The 22,160-nt window shown below is 33.4% G+C and overlaps 1 protein-coding gene across 1 annotated transcript in view; it reads right to left on the reverse strand.

Annotated features, from left to right (window-relative positions):
• LOC129223373 (cell adhesion molecule Dscam2-like) overlaps positions 1-22,160 on the reverse strand; it is a 280,334-nt gene that overhangs the window by 137,346 nt on the left and 120,828 nt on the right. Inside the window, 2 exon segments of the mRNA XM_054857953.1 lie at positions 6,036-6,172; positions 14,461-14,464. Coding sequence (XP_054713928.1) covers positions 6,036-6,172; positions 14,461-14,464 — 141 coding nt within the window.

Consider the following 22,160-nt stretch of genomic DNA (forward strand, 5'->3'; position numbering starts at 1 on the left):
TCACCTATAAATTACCGTAATACTAATAATAAAAAATAAATAGTTTATCAGGCACACATTACATTAATGCAAAAACTAGAAATTTTAACTCCGTTGATGAATCAGCAATAATCGTAAAGCTGGCGATAAACGTGCATGAATTTTGTAGTGCATTTTTCCTTGCTTTGGAGGTGAGCCGTTTGCTGTTAAGGGAAAAAAAAATCAGTTATAGGTAACTACAAGCCTTAAATTCAATTCCTAAAGCAACGTGTAACCATAAATCTGATGTTTTACTCGTAAATGCATTTCAAGTATTTCATATATTCGCTAAAAAATACTTAGACTAAAAAATCTAAACTGTCATTCAACATTAGAAAGAGTTTTTCTTTCTTGTTGGTGTTCCGTATACAAAGAAAATTCCGAAAAATCACAAATAAATTCCGGCTACCGCGCCGAAGTTCACGACTTTTCCCCTCCGGTGAGAAACAAATATATTTGGGAAAAGGTTTACTAAATTGCTACAAGTTTCATGAATGCAGACTTTTCACTGTTTTTCGAAACATCTTTAGCTATCAGGATGAAAATATATTCAGCCTTTTCATTAACTGTTTCGCCTTCACCAAAGTAATGACCCCGCAGGCTGTGGATATTGTATCTTTTCAAGAATTGTTGGTACAAAAGTTTTTGAAATTGTTTGCATTCTACTTATGTTTCAGAAGGTTTCCTGGTAAATCATGAAGATATCAAGCTATAACTACAGGCTGCGATAGAAAAATAACGGATTTTCTGCCACCGCGTAGTTTCCAGGTGTCAAAAAAGAATGATTGTTGATGGGAAATGTGCGTGAGTGGTGAAAATGCAACGAACGATTGATCAGTGTTACGCAATAAAGTTTTGCTTTAAACTAAAAAATACATTTACACAGAGCCAGGACTTGCTTAAGGAAGCCTTCGGAAATGATGTTCTGTCCCGGTCACTAACTTAGGAATGGTGTAACGTTCAAGGCCGGGAGGACGCTGAAGACGAACAACGTGCAGGGAGGCCTTCGACGTGAAAACTGACGATAAAGTCGACAGGACTCGTGATTTGTTGAACATCGACAGTCGGGCAAGAAAAAAATGTGGTGGAAGAATTGAGTATGCGTACGAAAGGTGTGTGCGAAACTGGATTACAAGGTTTTGACCGCCGAGCAAAAGGACACACGTGCGTGCGCAAATGAGTCGTAAAGTGTATTGCTGGATTGTGTCGAAGAGGAAAACTATTTTCTCCCCCCTAAAGCCCAAACATGTCTCCCCTGGACTTCTTTTTGTTCCTGCTCATCAAAAGGAAACTGAAGGGAAGGCGTTTCCAGTCGATAGCGGACATTCAAAAAAGTGTAACCAACAGTCTAAATTCCATCCCGGAAGACGCGTTTAAAAATGTTTTGAACAGTGGAAGAACCGCTACCGCCGGTGTATCAAAACCCAATTGATCTATTTAGATGAATATCAACAGCATTTGTCAAAAAGTTCAAATGAAGGTATGTTCTCAAAACATGACTGGTTTTTATGGATAACTTTTTTTTTTCAGAAAGATTCCAGTTTAATTTCAGAAAGGTTGCTGACTTTTAGTGGCAAACTTGGCAGACATGTTACTGGCATACATTCAAGCTGCCCATTACTTTCAAAGAACGTTTCGTTGCGTGTTTTTTTTTCTGCAATGTGCGCTAAGATGATACATTAATATTTTGGACGGAAAGGAAACTATACAGAGCGTTCACGAACAATTACTACTACCAGACATGTAACTTCATTTAATGAACTACTGACTCAACAGGGGGAAAAAAAAAACTTGTCTGCTAAATATGGAAGAGTGAAAAGTGGCAGTTGCAGAAGTAAAATTGATCGCGTGAAGGTAATAATATGTATTAGAGGACATCTAAAATTATTTTAGGAAGGAAAGAAGAATTCAATAAAACAAATGAAAGTGGTGGAACTATCAGAAATTGATCAATCACGTTCGACTGAAAGAGATTATACGCACCGAATGTATTTGTGGAAAATCAACAGAGCTAAATTACAATACTAAAAATCATGTAAATAAAAGATAGTATTTTGCGAAAAACAAGCATGAAATACAACATTATTTTTAACCTTGTCATTACGCCTTATTATACAATGGTAGGATAATAAGGCCTAAGAACTTTAACACTCTTAAATAATCAAAACAAGCGTCTAATGTTGATAATTTAGATCAATTGTAATATATATATATATGCATTAATCTTGCTTAATGCATTATATATGCATTAATCTTGCTTAAAGCCTTCAGAATGACAAAAAAATCTGTTTAACAACCGTCAGGGCACTCAAAATTATCTTTGTCATAGACTCACACCGACGCATTCCTTATGATACCAATTGCCGCATTTTAGATAGTCTTATGTCATTCATCTTATCCTTCTATAACTGTATGACGGTACCAAATAGCATCGTTTTCTTTAGTATCATTCTCTTCAATGAGGGTTTATGTTTTTTTTCTTCTCTTTTTTGTTTCTGTCAAATAAGTCTTTGATGACTGGGGTTCTATGATAATGAATCCCAAAAATGCTGTACGTTTTAATGGAGCGAGCCGCGCATTGTCTTTTTCATCGTCCGAACTAGGACTCCAAACCATGTGGTAAAACTTTTCAGAAGGTCTGCTAAAGGTACTACTAAACACTGAGCCAATTGGTAAATAGGCGTAATTACTTGTAAACATCTATAATATATTGAGAAAGATTTAAAATAAGATGTAAAAGTGACAGATATTGTTGCAAAAACAAAGGAGCATAATAAGGCCTACGATCAAATTTGGTAGGCCTTATTAGCCGCTGAAATTGTGTACAAAGAAGTACACAAAAGTACAATAATTGGTTTATATACATATAATTCAGACATCAAATATCGATAAAAGCATTGGCAACAGAAAACTGCAGCGCAAAACTATTTCTAAAAGTGCAATATTACAAAAATTATTTAACATTCAGTCGGATGATTTTTTATTATTGGTATTGCACAACAACTCTGCGCAAACGAATCGCGTCGCACTGGTCGCAACAATTGAGCAACGTGTCATGACCAGTATGAAGTGCTATCTATGAGTGTTAGCTACCTACGAGTGCGTCCTTGAGTAGATACAAACATTTTAAATTGCATTTTTGTTGTTTAGGCCTTATTGTCCGACAAGCCTTAATGCCCGCAACTACCTTACATCATATAATTTTTGTTTTCAAACATATTTAAAAATACGTGAAACGTTTCTAAACACAATATTTATAAACGATCAAAACTGTCAGAAGTTCTAGAGTAAGGGGCTTTAAGTATCTTTTCGCCAACAAAGAAAAATGTAAATATTTATTTATTACTATTTTTATTTACAATAAAAAATACAATTCCTTTTTCAAGACAACACATAAAATTAGCATACAATTAATTCTTTACCGTGATCTGCATTTTCTTGACCTTAAGCATATAAGCAATTTATGAGACAGAATCTTTAACGTCTGACAAATGCGTAAATTGTTAAATGGGGTCTAAGCTGTCACAACAAAGCGCAATGCCATTTTTATTATGTCAGACGTAAATCTTATCCTAAACGCATTCAAAGCATCCAGAATACATTGCAACTTCTGAGATGTCTCTAGCCAAAACTCGGTCACAGCAACAGAACAGCACGAACATTCTAAGTGAATTAAGCAGTTGCTCTAAGAGCGTTCCTAGATTTGCGTGACCTAAAATTCAACGTCATACGTCACTATTACCCGGAACATCAGGCTGAGGGAAAGTCCGGAAACTGGATCGTAGATTAGGCAACTTGCCATTTCTTTTTGAGCAGTTCGGGGCCACGCTTCTGACACAGAATTTATTTTTTCTATCATTTTCCAGGCTTTGTTTTTATCAATTTGTTTGTTATCCTAACGTTATTAGGAGTTGAGACAAGTAGCCTAATTATGCATTCACTCGATGGCCCGAGAAAATGATTAAAGGAGCGAGAAATGGAATTTATGGCAATGCGTAATGGATTTCTGATGATTTTCTTCAGCATAAAAAAAATTCACAGGCGATATGCCAAGAAATTGCAAGCTCAAAGAAGTTAAAATTTTCCTGACAATCGTACTAAGAGCGTAAAATATTGTTGCAGATAACAGCTTCATTATTTAGCTCTGAAAAAATACACCAAACTCCAACTAATTTTAATTTTCTGGTACATAACTTTGGACTGCTAAAGCTCTTTAAAACTCTTATTTTGTGGTTAAATATTATTTAATTTTAATTACACTTTTGGAGTCGAAATGTTTTAACGTGATAATCATATTTTAATTAACAAACTCAAATTTTACTCGTGATGGTATTTTTTTTTTCAGTCATTCTGAGAGATCCAGCCAACAACTTAGTTTTTTAATCACTCGGATGATCTAGCACCTGAGATTTGTCGGTCCCTGTATATTTTATATTTGTCGTTTTATTCATGTAAAAGAAGAAATCAAAAACTTGGTACAGTGAAATGAGTAAAAGTATGATAACGTGTATATATTAAAAAATAAAAGCAATTAAAAAGAGTTTTAAAAAAACGAGCTGATGTGTGCATCACATGACTTCCTTATACTCCAATTTAATGTCATTTCCCCATTATTTGCCTTTTTAATGTGATTCAATAATTTACTCTCCAAACATCACCAACAGTGGCCAAATTGAAATCAGATGAAAAAAAATCGCCAAATATGTCGCTAAGTTGGCCACTAAAAGACTGACAATATATCGTTAAGTGTCCGCCAAATTATAACACTACTTGAGTTTACATTGAAATTAACAATTATTTCAGCACAAAAAGGGGCAAAAGACCCCTTTAAAAACATCCGAATGCAACCAAAAAAGAAAGTGCACAACTAGACCCCACTAGGAATCTACGTACCACATTTCATTTTTCCAGGACATTCCGTTCTTGAGTTATGCGACATACATACGCACATACGTACATGCAGACGTCACGAGAAAATTCCTTGTAATTAACTCGGGAATCGTCATTATGGATATTTTGCGTGTCTATACATTCTTAGGCACTTATCCACGTGTGGTCGAGTCGAAAAAAAACGAGGTGATGTGTGCCTCACATGGCTTCCTTTTACTCCAATTTAATGTCATTTTCCCATTATTGGTAATTTAAATGCGATTCAATAGTTTACTCTCTAAATATCACCAACAATGGCCAAATTGAAACCAGATTTTTAAAAAATATATAAAAAATCGCTAAATTTGTCGACAAGTTGGCGACAAAGCTTGGCGACCAAAAGACAGGCTATATATCGCCAAGTGTCCGCCAAATTGTAACACCACTTGAGTTTACATCGAAGTTAACAATGATTTATTTCCCCGCAAAAAGGGGCAAAAGACCCCCTTAGAAACACCCGAATGCAACCAAACGGGTGCACAACTAGACCCCACTTGGAATCTACGTACCAAATTTCAACTTTCTAGGACATACCATTCTTGAGTTATGTAACATACATACGCACATACACACGTACGTACATACATACATACGTACATACAGACGTCACGAGAAAACTCGTTGTAACTAATTCGGGAATCGTTAAAATGGATATTTCGCGTGTCTATACGTTATTAGGCACTTATCCACGTGTGGTCGAGACAAAAAAAAAAAAAAAAAAAAAACTCAACATTCATTGAGGGGTGAGTAAAATGGAAATTAAGGTCGATTTTTGAGTGAAATTTTTTTCGCGAATACAATACTTTCTTTTTTGTAAAAGGAAGTAAAAACTCAGTATTCATTCGGGGGTGAGTGAAATGGAAATTAAGGTCGATTTTTGAGTGAAATTTTTTTCACGAATACAATACTTCCTTTTTTGTAAAAGGAAGTAAAAAGTGGTGTCTTTTCTTAACTCGTTTTAATTGCTTTTATTTGTACATGTATAGACGTTGTCAAACTTTTACTCATTTTATACATGGTTGCACATTTTTTTACTCTATTCGTAAAGACAACGTGAAAACATTTTAGTGATTTCTGTCATTTCTCACCTGTGATTATAAGTCTTCCAGACGTAGAACTTAACTGAATATCACCACTAAGAATATGTTTCGTCAGGCAGCGGTAGCTTTTGAACCCGTCTGATATCATGGCATTCCGTATCAACAGTTCACCATTCGGAAGAACACTGTACCTTCCACCTATCACAGAAAAAGAAATAAAGAGAAAAATAAGGTTCATAGCACATTGAAAATGTATTTTTTGCTTCAAAAGTGAGTAGTAATTTTCTGTAAAATAAATGCATAGTAGTTCTCTGTAAAATAAATGCATCAATTGATGCAGATAGTTTATGATACTGTTGAGTAATAAAGCATCAGTCAAACCTCGTCATCGCGACACCCGGATTTTACGACACTCCGGATATCACGTCACTTTTTCAAAGTTCCGAACCTATGCCATATAATTTTAATGTTAAGTGGCTCCGGATTTTGCGAAAGTTTTTTTTCGTGCAACTCCGGTTACGTCGACGCTTCGAACTGCACAGACTGGATCAAATATTTCTTTGCAATTGAAAAATTTTCAGTAAAATAATGAAGACATCTGTAAATGTTTGTTGTAGGAACTTCGGACTCTGACAAGAGATTTGACCAGGAATGGCACCTCGAGAATGGTGGGTGGCGAGTAGATACGTTCTGAAAGGTACATGTTTCAGACTGACAAGAAGGACAATAGAAAGGAATTCAAAGCAGGTGGATTGTAATACTGGACGACGGAAACAGCAAGAGAAGACTACGTTAAACTGTAGGTGGTCACAACAAACTTCTCCCACGAGAGAGAAAGAGATAAGGGGCTCCTCATTAGATTGAAAAGGGATACACAAATTTAGAAGTGGATAAAAGGATTAGAAAGGGTTTTTCACCTTCGAAAGGTATGGGTTAGCTGTCAAAATCTAATCAAATTGCGGACAAAAGTGAAGAGTTTATAATTGGTTTATTTCTTGCTGGTAATTTCATGGAGGAGGGGGTATGACAAATGTTATTCAAAAATGTATCAAACGTTTTATTGCAAAGTAATGTAGAATTGAAAATAATAATAATAATAATAATGAGCGACGGTTTTTTTTTTTTTTTTTTGAAATTTTTTGTTATGTTCTCCAATAGTTCAAATTTACATTTCACGTCAAATCTCCAAATGCCACGTTCCGTAATATCTCAGATTTTGTCCATTATTTTTTTACAGATAGATATCTATGAGGAAAGCCCAAATTATTATTTTTTTTTAGATTTTTTGAATAAAAATTACGCTTCGGAGATTTTTTTCAAAAATTCGATTTTTGATCATCTTTCAGAATCACCTGTTTGGCATGAATTTAGAAAATCTCTCATTTCTTTATTTTTCAACCGATTAAGCTGAATTTGGTATCAATTTCAAGGTAATACTTTTCTCTTTCAGTGTGAATGACAAAAAGTATTCTGTTCATAGTTGGGTGTTGCCACTCTTTATCTAAAGTCAGTTTTTATGTTTTTTCAATTGGGATATTAAGTAAGTCATATCTCGGGAATACCTACTACTATCTGCATCATTTTTTTTTTCTGTAGCATATTGAAAGCATTCTCTTGCTATGTAGAAAAAAGAAGAAGGGTGTGTTTTGTTGTTTTGAAACAAAAAAAAAAAAAAAAAAATCAAGCTTTCTTTTGCGGAAAAAATCAAGTTTTCTATTGCTTTAAATCCTTTTTAAGCTTAAAAAAGGCCAAAAACTTTTCAGAACAATTAATACTGGACTGTCAAAGGGTTTGTATCAATAGTTATTTGCCTCTATTTTAGCAATAGTTAGTCTTAACTACATAATTAAAATTGCAAAAAAGGTGAAAATAAGATGTAGGGTTAAAATATAGAAAGTTTGAAACAAAAAGAAAATTAGTGGAAAAAAAACTTTTTGTACAGACCTTAGGCCCCGTAACTAATATTTAGGGAGCTATTTTTATTGGGAAATAACACATAATCACCCTAAACTGAAACATAAATCAAGTACTTTAAACAATAATTCAAACAGAAAAAGTTTGACATTACAATGAAACATATTCTTTGAGATATGAAACACAGCGTTTTATGACTTACACCCTTTTACACTCGCAGTCAAGAACAGCTTGTGTGGACGAAGTATAGGGGTTAAAGAGGCTTTAAAATAACCTAGATTGCATTTTTTTCCAAATTGTAGGATATTTTTACGATTTTTACTTTCCATAGCTTAACATTTGCATTTTTTTTCAATAGCAATAAATATTATAAATATTTTGCTTTTTTACTTCGACAGCTTGTCATACTTCTGAAAGGGCGATAAGTTTCAATCTCTCAGCTTCTACCCAGTCTTATATAATTTCCAACTCCCATATCTCCTTTAGTTTTGGTAGTTTCACATTATTTTGTTGGAATTATTTTTCAGTGGAGATTATTTCCCTAAGTATTTTAGGGGACATAGAGGCCGTATAAAAAGTCAGAATTCATTTTTTTTTACTGATATTCTTTTTAGATTCAAACTTTCAATATCTTAACTTTGCATCTTCTTTTGACTACTATTTAGGGAAATGGGATTATTTCCCTAAATACTTTAGGGGGCGGGCGTATAAATGGTTAGATTTCGTATTTTTCACTGGTTTTCTTTTTAGCTTTTTATGTCTTAACTTTGCACCTTATTTTGACTATTTTTCCAATTAGAAGTATACATCTAGGACTAACGGATAGAGGTCTAAAATAGGGGTCTTGCAGTTTAAACGGGTACACTCTCTATGCAGTAGCATACTCTATGAAATTGCATAGTTTAGACAAGTATTTGTGGCTAATTCTTTATAACTATCTCAAACCACAACTCTTTGGTTTCTCTATGCGTAACATAAAGTTGTACTTCTTTGTAGTTACACGTATTTAAGAGCACCCTTCAAGACAATATCAAATTACAATATTGCTTTATAATGTTCCGAAAATATGTCAATGCCTAACATAACTGAGTTTGTTATAAAGAGAGAGAAAGAGCAGAAAAAAAAATAGAAAACAAAATAGGAAAATAAAAAAAAAGAACAAAATTCTAATTTACCGCATATTTTTTTAAAACGTCGATTCCATGGAATTGAGCTATTGGATTATAAAAGCCAGCATAATTATTTGCTGCCCGACTTCAAATTCCATTATATATGACAAAAATATGTTAAACTTTTCTCCAATTATTCAGCTCGTTCAGAACCCTCCTTATTGGATCTTTTCTCTTTAAATCCTTTTACGGCACAAGTACAGAAATGATGAGGAGATAAGAAATAAAATCTGATGCTTTGACTTCCCATCAAAACTTTCAATTGAATTCCGGAATCTATTAAAGATTTTATGGAAATGTTTGGTTCAGGGATCAAACACAAAGCAATACAGAGCTCATATGTTACGGATGAAAAGAGATGAAGAACGTCTTCCTCACAAGAGGATGCTAATAGTTACTCATTCATAAAATAGCCCCTGGATCTATTGATTCAAAAGAAGTAACTTTTTTTGTAGGAATATTTACCCTTATTATTTTAAAGAAAAACTCGAGGAGCCGTTAATTTTCCTCGGGAAGATTTGTTGTGTTGACTCTAAAGAGGTATGGATGCAATTGGTAAATATTTTATTCAAGTCATCGAGTCCTATTATAGTGTATTTAAACTGATATCATTGATAATAGTTTTGATTTTGTAAAAATTATGTTTCAAAGTTCGATTAAATAATAATTTTGAATGATCTGCATTTTAAAATATTTACTGAAAGCTGTTTTGCCTTTTCTATGGGTTTCCTGTTATTAAATGATACAAACCTTAAAAAAAGAGCACTTTTCACTGTGAAGTTTATTATAACGCATATGAAAAAAATTGAGTGGTATAAGTGAAATGCTTTGCATATTGAGATAATCCTGCCGTGCTAAGCGCAAAAGTCGTATCTGCAGCTGAGGTCAAACCGAAAAACTGCTATTTAAAGTTTTACGCCTCCATGTATTTGATCCAGATTTCACTTTTTTAGATTTTTTTAAAAAATAGTTCCAATTCACAAATGGCAATAAAACACTGCATAGGGGTAAAACATGTTATAAAGAACCACCTCGTGACAATAACTCAATTTTGACAAAAAGTGTAGATACCACTTTTGTGCTTAGCACGGCAGAATCATGGATATGAGTATTTCTTTGCCCCTCCTTTACGTGTACCTATTGAGCAAAATATTTTACAATATACTGCTTACTAGGAGCGCACGACAACTTTCCATCTTGGAGCAAGTATTAGTAACTGGAGGTAGCAAGTCAAATCATTGGCTTAGGAAACGCTGAGGCAAAAATCTCAAGTCACATGGTTTATCTTCGACGAATGAGAGACATGTTTTAAGTTAAACGTGATTCATTTCTACCAATACTTTATTTTCAAATATATCATGTGACTTGAGATCTTTGCTTTAAGAGTTGAAAGTTTCATTCCCTCCACTATTTATTCCTTTTAAATTCTTTTCACTAACAAACTGCTGTTTAAGTGAGAATTACAGTGGCATAAGTCACTTTTTATGCCGCTATTGGATTTGCGCTCAGAATGATCAACTAGAAATAGCATCACTCGCTTATCAGTTTTTGCATGTATTTAGCCTTTTTTCAGTGAACCTATCGTCAATTTTTAAATAACAGTGGTGTACGGAGTTCATAGCTACTGGAACACGATTTAAAAGTTACTTTTGATAAAAGTTGACGCATTATAATCATGTTTTGTGTGCAGTTCTTTTTACAAAACTTTCAACTATTCGAAAGTGCTACAGTATCATTCTAACCACGACATATATTGTTTGTTTTAGTATGTTTTTTAAAATACACAATGCTTTTCGGGTTCCAGGTATTGAAATCCTTGTGGTGTTAGAGGCTGCAAAATATTTTTTTTTCTTTTTTTCTTTCTTTGATTGCTAATCTTCAATATATATTTTATGAATTGATGAAGGAAAACGTATCATTAAAAATACCTTTTTTTTTTGCAGACATAGCATAAATACTGCGCTAATCTTTGTTTATGTCTTGTAAAATGTTTTTTTCCTGATAAATTCTTGGTATTCCGTCTTTAGCAATGCAAAAATAATATCTCTTACATCGAAGATTCTTGATGTTTTTAGAAATATCACGCGAATAAAAATACTGTTGTTAACGTAAAGTCTAGTAAAATGAAAGTTCTTCTGCTGTGCGTGAATTAGTTGCCTTAAGTAAATTTCTTGAATCTACCAGACATTAAGATTTATTATCAAAAAAAAAAAAAAAAGTCTCTCAGTTGTGCCCAAATGCAAAACAAAACGAAACGAAATCTAAGGGAGTAAAGAATACCTAAGAGGAACGATATAGTTAAAACAACTGACAAAATTACAAAAAGTAAATCAGTAGAACCAAAAATCACTTTATGCAAAAATAAATAAATAAATAAACAAAAATAAATACATAAAAAAGTCCAATTGCTGTTTCAATGCAATGTCTATACACAGGGTCTTTGCATTAGTTGCATACTTTTAAATTTTTAGTCATACGCGGATTAAGTTTTTGGTGCTTTTACGGTGTTTTTTTACTTAGATATTATTGCATATAGATATTATTTGCATATAGATATTATTTGCATATTGACAGTAGAATAGCAAAACTGATAAAATTGCTAAGTTTTGATCATAGTTCATTAGCATTTAAATATCGACATTGGTTATCAGCAGGACGAACGCAGTCAGTTGACCAAAATATTGTTTTTAACGAGGAGAATATTAAATCAGCAAGGCAACGAAAATAAAAAAAGTCTTCTCCAGTTAAATAGAACCAGATTATGTGTCTATATCTTACATGAAAGTTTTTACTGTAAAAATCATTTTAATATTTGGGAAAAACATAATTTGTACGAAAGGATTCTTTAAATATTAGGCAAGTAAGGCTGAAAATATATAGCTATTTTTTTTTTTTTTTTTGGTAAACATTAAATACAATGACCAGTAAGTTTAAATTCTGGTTTACATGATTGTGACAATGAACTTTTCATTTTTAATACATGTAACTATTATTGAATGTATTAGGATTATTTCATTGGAATTTTATGTAAATGAAGTCTAAATTTCTAACTAGGGGCTTTAGTAAGCTCAATAAAATGGTTATTAACAGTACGACGTTAATACATATACGACGTTCATACATATACGACGTTCATACGTTAGATCCTGCAATTTAATGAGCTTTATTATGTAGCCTTAAGCACATTTGTCGAAAATAATTAATTTGTCTCAAAACACGAATCCCACATTGAAAGTTAATTTTTGTTGAAGCTATACGTTAGTATAACAGGGTGTCTTTACATCTAGAAGCTCACACCTTTGAATTGAAAAAGGGGTTCCTCGAAACCCCGATACACATGTATTCTCCAATCTGGTTATTTGTGCTAAACAATGTTGAATGTTTCCCGTTATTCCTTGGTACAAAGTTATTTATTTATAGCTCTAAGTTAGTGCTCCTAAGCCGGAGCTTAGGCAAACATAGAAGCAACTATTTGTTAGCAAATTTTGATTGACTTTATCGCATTACCATGTTAAATATTTGTATCCGTATTTAAGTCAAAAAAAAAAAAAAAAAAATCAAATTTTCACGAAATTTTAACTCATGCAGTCGGTCTTTTTTACAACTTTTGTATAATTCACCTTGTTTTTTATACGTCTGATCGTGCATTATTTTACATTATTACACTTTTGTACACAAAACCCTCACAAAACCTTTTTAGTAAACTGCTAAAAATACGAAAAAAAAAAAAAAAAGATTAACCATGATACGAGAGAATAATGTTTTGTTTCATTTCTGATAAAACCGACGGCTCAATGTTCAGAAATAAAATATCTGTCTATTTGTCCTTTATCACTTTCATGACACTTCAAAGCAGTACTATTAAGAAATACATTTCAGCTTTGATAAGAAGTTCTTTCTTCTTAAAACTTACTATATCTGCTCTTTGAGTTTGAAGTGACTGCTGTAATCACCCATAAAAATATCAAAAAGGAGTAAGATAGAGAATAAAGCAGCACCACATCTATATTATGACCTTTACAGAACCTCACATCCTTCCTTATTTCACGGGTTTTCATTTATTTCAGAAAATCCCAAGAGAAGTTTTTCGTGAAGTTGCCATAGGTCTGATTTTTTGATGTTGTGTGCGCAAATGCAGTTTGATGTACTACCTTCTATTTTTCTCAGAGTTCTTTTTCCCCATTTCTTCGATTAAGACACTGTTCTTTTTAACAGGTCTCTGGAGACTGACAAACGGAGCACTTTTCAAAGATAGGGCCTTTTGCGATGGGAAAAAGGGGCAGATATGGAAGAGGAAAGCTTAGAGCTGAGCGATTCTGTGTCTCTAATGATCCGTTTCTAACCTCCGAAACACTTACTGAGTGTCTAGATGGGACCCAGAGGAATGCAGAAATAAACAGTCGATAAATAGGAAAAGATCGATCTAACATTAGAGAAAAATAACGCATTTCATGATTTTTTTTTTTTTTTTTTTGTGTGAGGATACATACTCTCGCAGTACTATTAAAAATGGTGCATTGTGCGTGTGAATGTTTACTTTTTCATTTATTAATACAAATGTTAGGTCTTAACAATTAAGTTATTCGTCTACTGGCTTCCCAATATTTTCGACAATGCAATTAAGATCTGCACGCGTCCGCACGTAAACTGTTCATTGTTGTTGTTGTTGGCGTTTCCGTAATAAACTACTACGGAAAGATTGGTGCTATTGCCTCGAAAGGTTGGACTTCTTTATTAAAAGAGTAACTGCATCGCCCGGCTTCGCACGGTCTACCTCGAAAATGAAAGTCATTTCAAGTGACGCATGTTGACCAATCATGCTTCAATTGGAGAAAAAAAAATACTATAAAATGTCCCGTCAAAATAATCATTCTCAAAGAAATAAACGGCAAATCAAAAGTTCCCGAAAAAATTGAAAGCAACCCTCCATAAATACAAATAAAATCCTAAAAACAAAAAAAAGAAAGAAGATAAATCGTCAAATAATAACCAAACGGGGAAATTTTTACTTCCAAACGAAAACAAAGTTTTATATATCACAGCCGAGGGGGAGGAAAAAACTGGCAACTTTCTGAACGCTAATTCAAAATGAGATCGAGCAAACGACAATTTTTTGATTTAAAATTTGTGTTCCATTAGGCTTAGCAGTGCTTTTTAATTTTTTCCCGGTGAATTTATAGCCTTTTTTTTAATTCGAAGGAAATGAATGAACTCTATGTGTGTCTTTCGCGCGCTTTCGAATGGTGCCAAAATCGAACTGATCGAATAATTACTTCGGGTAGAAAGAGCCATTTAATGCCGTTTTCGTGCTTTAAAGTTAAAATTCGAACTGTTCGTTACTTTTTAAGCGTTTGAAAACCCCCTACGTTCCTTCTCGGATGCCCATGTACTTCCCTGCCGAATTTGGTCTAGATCCGACAAAAACTGTGGATTTGTATTGGGAACATGGATGTGGATTTGTATGGGGAAGGGTGGATGTATACACACACATTTATATTCTTTGTTTTATTTATATGGATAAGACAACACAAGAAAGATTTGCAGCACATAGAAAGGAAATAACACCCAGAGCACCGGCGGGAATCGAACCCACAACCTCTGGCATTTAAAGTGAAGCTTCTACCATAAAGCCACGGAGGCACCCAACTGTTCATTAATTTACATTTAAACAGTAGTATTGGGGTGTAATGTGGCAGCCTTCCTCGCGCTGCACCTTGTGTAACAAAAAATCTGTTACAGTGCTGCCGGCTCTTGGCTACGTTTTTTTGTTTGTCTTGCGTGTAAATGTGTGTGCAACCTTAAAACCTTAAGCATTGTTTCTCTAGCCTGTATTTTCCGTCAGTTCGACAGATCTTCTTTAGTTCTTATCAAAATCCATAATTCATTTCTCATTTTAAAGCTAATCATGTTGGCTAATAACGAAAATTAGACCTACTGTCAAAAAATCTACCGTCTCTTAAATTTGATAGTTTAAATCATTAAAGAAGGGGTCTTTTTATAGATACGTCGGTTTTTCGATAGATAACAAATCGGAGCTTTGATTGACAAAAAGGAGAGCAGGATAGCTTAGTCGGTAGAGCGTTTGGCTTTCAACCGGCTGGTCCCGGGATCACGTGGCCTGTCTTTATATCTTATTATAGTAAGTATTTTACTTAGGGTTCAGTATGTTTAGTGAATTAAGCTGTGTAAGAAATGTAAACTGCATCAATTAGTCAAAAAAAAAAAAAAAAAAGCAATGAGAATACCCGCTGCATTAATTTTAATGTCTAAAATGTTATACGCAAAATACTCTCTTTAATATGATAAAAAGACGGCCATTTGATCCCGAAACTATTCGATTAAAGCCGAACGCTCTGGAAATTCGATGCAGGTACACAAAAAGTAGTCTCGATTAGTTCTGTAATAACGTCGCACTAAATTGCATATATCAAACAGTTAATCTTACACATACACTGGTAGCAGACGTACAGTCTTTATAACCAACAAAAGTCAATGCTGCTACATTTTTCGGAAAACATAATTGCCAAAGTATTACAACCACTTTTTAATTTTATGCACCCGGTGCATCAGAATGTTCAAACCATGATGATCGTAAAAAGAATTCCTCATGCTAAGAAAGTACCTGTACATTTATGATTTACATCGATCGTGAGCTAAAAATTCAATTTTCAGTTAATGATAATTGCTTCATAGTTTGATGAAATAGGAAATAACCTACAGGCAGAGCGAAAGAGTGAAATGGGCTAAAACTATTCTGGAATTACGATCTAAATTGACGTTGTTTCAGAGGAATTTCGAATAAACGAGTTCGCCGGAAATGTCGAAGGTGATTTTTCACTTAGATGAGAATTCTTATTTTCGAGCACACAAACTAAGTTGATTTAAACTTAAGTTATGCTCTCTTGCATGTCTGAAAGTCAATATTTCTTTTGCAGATGGATTTAAACACTTTCAGTTGTTTCCAGAGTTGGTGGTTTTTACACTTGGTTCTTTCATATTTTTTGATGATTTTACTAAGTACCGGAAGCTAATAAACATCTTGGTATTTAACTGGTGTAAAGTGTCATCAGCACGCTAAGGCTACCAAAAACAGATCTCCCAGTAAAAAGGAAAATTTTAAATATTTTATAAAAAATAAATAGTGAACATGTTTTTAAGTATAGGTAGAGAATTTATTCGGGTCGATATAGTAGGTTATTACTACACATATATCTATATCCGAGAAACTTTTATTTTGTGGTGTTGACGATTTTTAGTTGTAAATTAAAGAATATATATCTAACAAAAAACATATGTCCCTGAAGTGAACTGTGCGTGAGAGGCTTTACATTTTGAAAACCAGGCGTGATTTCACGCAACGGCATACATTTTTTTTTTAAATTTTGCACCACTATCAGCAAAATTCATCGCCCTGAGAATTTTGGTAACCAATTTCTCCACCAGGTGGACGCACAAGGAATGCAACACTGCACTAGGAATTTGATTTTGCCAAAAGTAAGCAAAGCCAAACAAGCATTCGAACGATCTTTTCCATGCCACATAATCATACGAAATGAATGCTATTGTTTAACATGCTCTTATGAGCGTAAAAGCGAACGCATAACCATAACACCATTTTGTCGAAACCGTGAGTGGGTTCAATTTACATTCGGCAGCAAATTAGCTGCGTGCTGCGTATGTATTCTACAGGCACTAATGATAATCATGTAAATTTAAAACTTTATTTAGATTAGGTTTATGATATGTACGTGCAAAGTTTAAGATTAATTCCTAAATAGCAAATAGGTTTGTAGTTGTTTTTTCTTCACCTAAATTTTATGTTTACGAAATAGAATTTTAGCATAGTAAAATTGAGCTTTTACTGCTCTGTTTGACGAGCTGTGAGTTACCATGCTGTTAAATGTATTTAGTTTCCTGTGTAGACTTGCTTTTTGTGATCATATCCAAAATTAATTATCAATAATGCAATATTTGCTTGATTTACGTCTTTTGCTTTCTAATGTTTACAGAATTATATTTACTTACTTGTTTTTATCTAAACCAACCGTATTTTCGTAATAAATAAATCTGTTTCAATACAAAATTTAAAAAAAAGGAAATTTTATTAAAACGTTTTATCTAACCACATGTCAACAAAAGTAGTTAATCACAGTCCTTATATATATATATGTTAACACATTGAATTGACAATAGAACTTTAAATATAGGCCTGTGAGTGAGGGGGGACTGGTAGGATGTAAGAGAGGTTGCAATTCTGCTAGCAGTTAGCGTAATAATAGCAAATTACTTCATTTGAAATACATTTTATCAACGGTATAATGTACTTTTCATACATCAAGCATTTCGTGCCTTGTAAATTAAAGCTGATATTGCGTTAAAGGGTAGTATCAAGCTATCAATTTTTGAATGTGATTTTATTGTTAATCAAATATCTGTTATGTTGGTTAGGAATGACGTAACAACAGTATAGTTTGACACATTTCGGTTGTAAATATTTTGAAAATGGAAAAGTGTATGCATGTATAAGATCATGCTTTTAAGCATTGGCAAGAAGTATATAGGTTTTCTCAACTTTTTAAATAGTATGCGATCTGGAAAAATTTCTCATTTTCATCAATATTATATTCCATATTAATAAAAAAATAAATATTATTTTATCGCAGTTTTTTTTTTTGCTGTTTCAATCTTTCTGTTCTCTGCCAGAAAAAATGGAATATCACTGAAACTATCTTTGCTCTTTCATTATACACTAACAGTCATTCATTACGAACTAATAAATCTATCCGGGTTTTTCCTTAATGGTTGTTTGACATTTAATTGCTCTTTGCTATCAAACATAATTGAAAAGCTAATGTTTTTTTGTATTATCAAAAGAAAAGTTCAGAAACGTAGTTTGAATTTCCGCCATTCTACTAGTATGAGAAGACAAGCTCGAAATCCCAGTGCAACTGAGCAATTCAAAATCAATTTCCTTCGTGATCATATTTTATTAAATAAAACATTTGTCTTTGTCACTTTCCCCAAAGAGAAAAGAAAACGGAATTGCGTTTATTATTAAAATGCATTTTTTTCTCTTTCTTCAGAGGCTATATTTATTTGTTTTTATATCAAATATGTGTGATGATATTTGCTTGAAGCTATTTAGATTCGACAAACGTTTTAGTTTTGTTTTTATGCAATAAACGTTTCGTCCTTTTTATTTGATGGAAAAGTTTTGCACTTTGAAAATGTTTGAAATGTGCTAGCTATATTTTATACATAACACCAGAATTAACGCTAATGATAAAATTTAAATAAAGAAAACAATCTAATTAAATGACATTTTACTGATGCTTTATTTACATCACTTTAAAAAATGTTTATTTCAGTAACATAAGTTATTATTATTTTTTAAATATTTAATAAAAACTTTCAAAGCATTTGAGGCATAGAAAACAACATTGACTAGCATCAGTGACAACATTGCATTATGCAACCAATAGTGATTGTTTGGCAACTCACTTACTTCGTGTATTTTCAAGCTCCGCCTCCCTGCCCTGTGGTGACTGTATAATGTATCAAATCATCTCAACAGATATACAAGGAGTAAGAGGAGTATCTGAAACATAGCACTACTGATGAGCGAGACTGGTGTGCTGAGCACTACTGGTGAGAAATACCGGTGTACTGAGCACTACCAAAGAGTGAGCCTGGTGTACTAAGCACTACTGGTGACTGAGACAGGTGTGCTGAGCACTACTGGTGAGAAAGACTAGTGTATTGAGCACTACTGGTGAGCAAGATTGGTGTGCTGAGCACTACTGGTGGAGCAATGACTTTTTTTTTCAATGATCTATGTTGTTGTTTTTATCATATCGTGTTGTCATACCTTTGGGAAAAAACTGTTTACAAAAATAACGAAGTAGCCAGTTTTTTAATTTAAAGTATTCAAGTAGGGGAGAGCGGGGCTAGAAGTTCCGTTTTTCAAACAAGTTCAAAATTTGTTATGAAAACGTAGTTCTAGAACTATTATCTAGAGATTAAAATAGTGTCATATGTGCCCCTATGATGTAAGAACCGTTTTTCGTGTAATATTTTGTAAGTTTTTTAATAATTAATTTTATAGTACCGAAACTCGAGAAGAAACAACTTGCCCCTTCTTGGGGCCAGTTGTTCCGCAGGTAGGGCAAGTTGTTCCGATATTAACACGACGATGTTTAACGATAATGATTTCGAGATAAGCATTATTCCAAGACGAGTAATTTGTTAGAGCTATAATTTGTATAAAACGAGCTGATGTGTGCCTCACATGACTTCCTTTTACTCCATTTTAATGTCATTTTCCCATTATTGGCAATTTTAATGTGATTCAATAGTTCAATCTCTAAATATTAAAAACGATGGCCAAATTAAAACCAGATAAAAAAAAATCGCCAAATTTTCCGCCAAGTTGGCGACAAAACTTGGCGACCAAAAGACTGGCGATATATCGCCAAGTGTCCGCCAAATTGTAACACCACTTAAGTTTGCATTGATATTAACAATGATTTCCCCCCAAAAAGGTGCAAAAGACCCCCTTAGGAACATCCGAAAGCAACCAAAAGGGGAGGTGCACAACTAGACCCCACTACGAGTCTATGTACCAAATTTCAACTTTCTAGGACATACCATTTTTGAGTTATGCGAGATACATACGCACATACGCACATACGCACATACATACAGACGTCACGAGAAAAGTCGTTGTAATTACCTCGGTGATGGTCAAAATGGATATTTCGCGTGTCTATACATTCTTAGGCACTTTTCCGCATGTGGTCGAATCGAAAAAAAAACTCAACATTCATTTGGGGGTGAGCAAAATGGAAATTAAGGGCGATTTTTGAGTGAAAATTTTTTCGCGAATACAATACTTCCTTTTTTGTAAAAGGAAGTAAAAATAAATGTTGATTCAAAACAAGTGTCTATTTAAAGATTAATAAGCAATATTGTTGGAATAATCGGATGTTTTTTCTTTAAATGTAAAACAAACTAAATTTATTTTACATTTTAGCATTGATATTTTGTATTTAAAGGTTCATTGATGACCTTTTAAGTACAAATACGTATATTAAGGCACAGTTAATAAGTTCAGTAACATTATAATATATTAGCATAGTAAAATATGGTAAAATTAGAATAATGTAGTAAAATTAAATAAAATATTTAACAGCTTCTGTAGCTAATAAGCCATGATAACTAGTTCAGTGTGCAATCATAACAGAAAACCATCTTTTACTATAAATGCAGACTACTTCGCAGACGATCCATAAAAGAGGTTTGTGTAGATGATAACAATGAACTCCTGATAACTCGTGGGCAAATAGTGTTATTGTGTGGATTTGAATATTTATTTATTCTTTCTTCCCAATTTTTTTCAAAAGACATCCAAATCTGCTCGATCACGGAAACCTGACTAGTTGAAACCCGATTTTTACATCTACACTCCATGTGCTTGTAAACGAGTGACCGAGCCAGGTTTGCTAGAAAAAAAAAATTCCTGTTTTAAACGTTTTCGGTGTAACCTTAGTTGATTTGATTTGGTTGATCTGGTTGCATGAATTTTTGTGACCGTTTGCAGTAATGAGCGATTTTTTTTTTTTTTGCATTTACTTACATTTTCTACATAGTACAGTTGTCACTTTTAAAGTTACTAGTTTAACTGTTTACCTCTAGCATCGCTACATAAGAGTTTGAATGTACGTCATTTTCAGCGAATTTGAAACTACCTGTCTCTAAGCAATAAATAAATACCTTTGTGCCGAGGAATAACAGGAAATATCCAACGTTGTTTAGCACAAATACACAGATTTCAGAATACACGTGTTTCGGGGTTTCAAGGAACCCCTTTTTCAATTCAAAGGTGGGAGCTTCTAGATGTAAAGACACCCAGTAAAAGCAATGAAAATGGACAGCAGACAGTTTAAATATCAAAATAAGCAATAACAAAAACAAAACAAGACAAAACGGAAATCAAAGTCAAGATTTATTGCATGATTCCGTCCCAGAGAAAACCGTTAATTTAATTTATTAATAAGCGGTTTCATTTTGACAGCAACATGTATTTTATGGGTCTTTTTACTGAAATTAATTGCTTAACGGTTTTCTCTGGGAGGGAATCATGCAATAAATCTTGACTTTGAGTTCCGTTTTGTCTTGATTTGCTTTTGTTATTGCTTATTTTGATATTTAAACTGTCTGCTGTCCATTTTCATTGCTTATACTGGGTGTCTTTACATCTAGAAGCTCACACCTTTGAATTGAAAAAGGGGTTCCTTGAAACCCCGAAACACGTGTATTCTGAAATCTGTGTATTTGTGCTAAACAACGTTAGATATTTCCTGTTATACCTGTCTCTAGATTACGAAAAGGAAGGATACTTGAGTTTTTGATTCACACATCTGATAATGAAAGTCCTACACAAATTTGACCAGGCTAAACTCACAAAGGAGAAGCAACAGTCTCTGGTTAATGACGGCTAAACAGGTAAAGCCTAGACAGATTCACTTGCGTATAGGATATCATCTGTTAAATGATACCTCTGCCTTGTCTGAGCACCATTGAACTGTTTTACCTCTTTTCCGACTTCCTGAAATCACCGCAAGGCGACGTAATCAAGCTCTAGAACAACAAATTTCTCAATTTTTATATTTTCATATTGGAGTATGAAAGTTATTTTGATTCATAATTTGATCTTCAAAAATGTCATATTTTTCGGTCTATTAGAGAACGACCAAATATTTTTGGTGAATCACCGGTGGGAGTCGACATTCTCCGATTTCTGTATTTTACAGTAACGAATATATGCATATAATATTGTGTTTTTGCTAACTGCACTGTTGATATAGATAAATAAGGGCAATGAGTTCCTTGAGGTTAGTTATTCTTTGGAACAACTTGCCCCACAAGTACGAGTCCTTGAAAAATTAAATTACAGGTTAGATAAAGAAACATAAATCGTTTCAGCGCAGTATTTTAGAATGCACAATAGATATTTGCATAAAAACACCAAAGAACTAAACTATATCATTTAAAGTTCGTGAAAAAGACCAAAAAGTTCAAAAACGAAGAT

This window comes from Uloborus diversus, chromosome 5, assembly GCF_026930045.1.
Source record: "Uloborus diversus isolate 005 chromosome 5, Udiv.v.3.1, whole genome shotgun sequence".
Lineage (NCBI taxonomy): Eukaryota > Metazoa > Arthropoda > Arachnida > Araneae > Uloboridae > Uloborus > Uloborus diversus.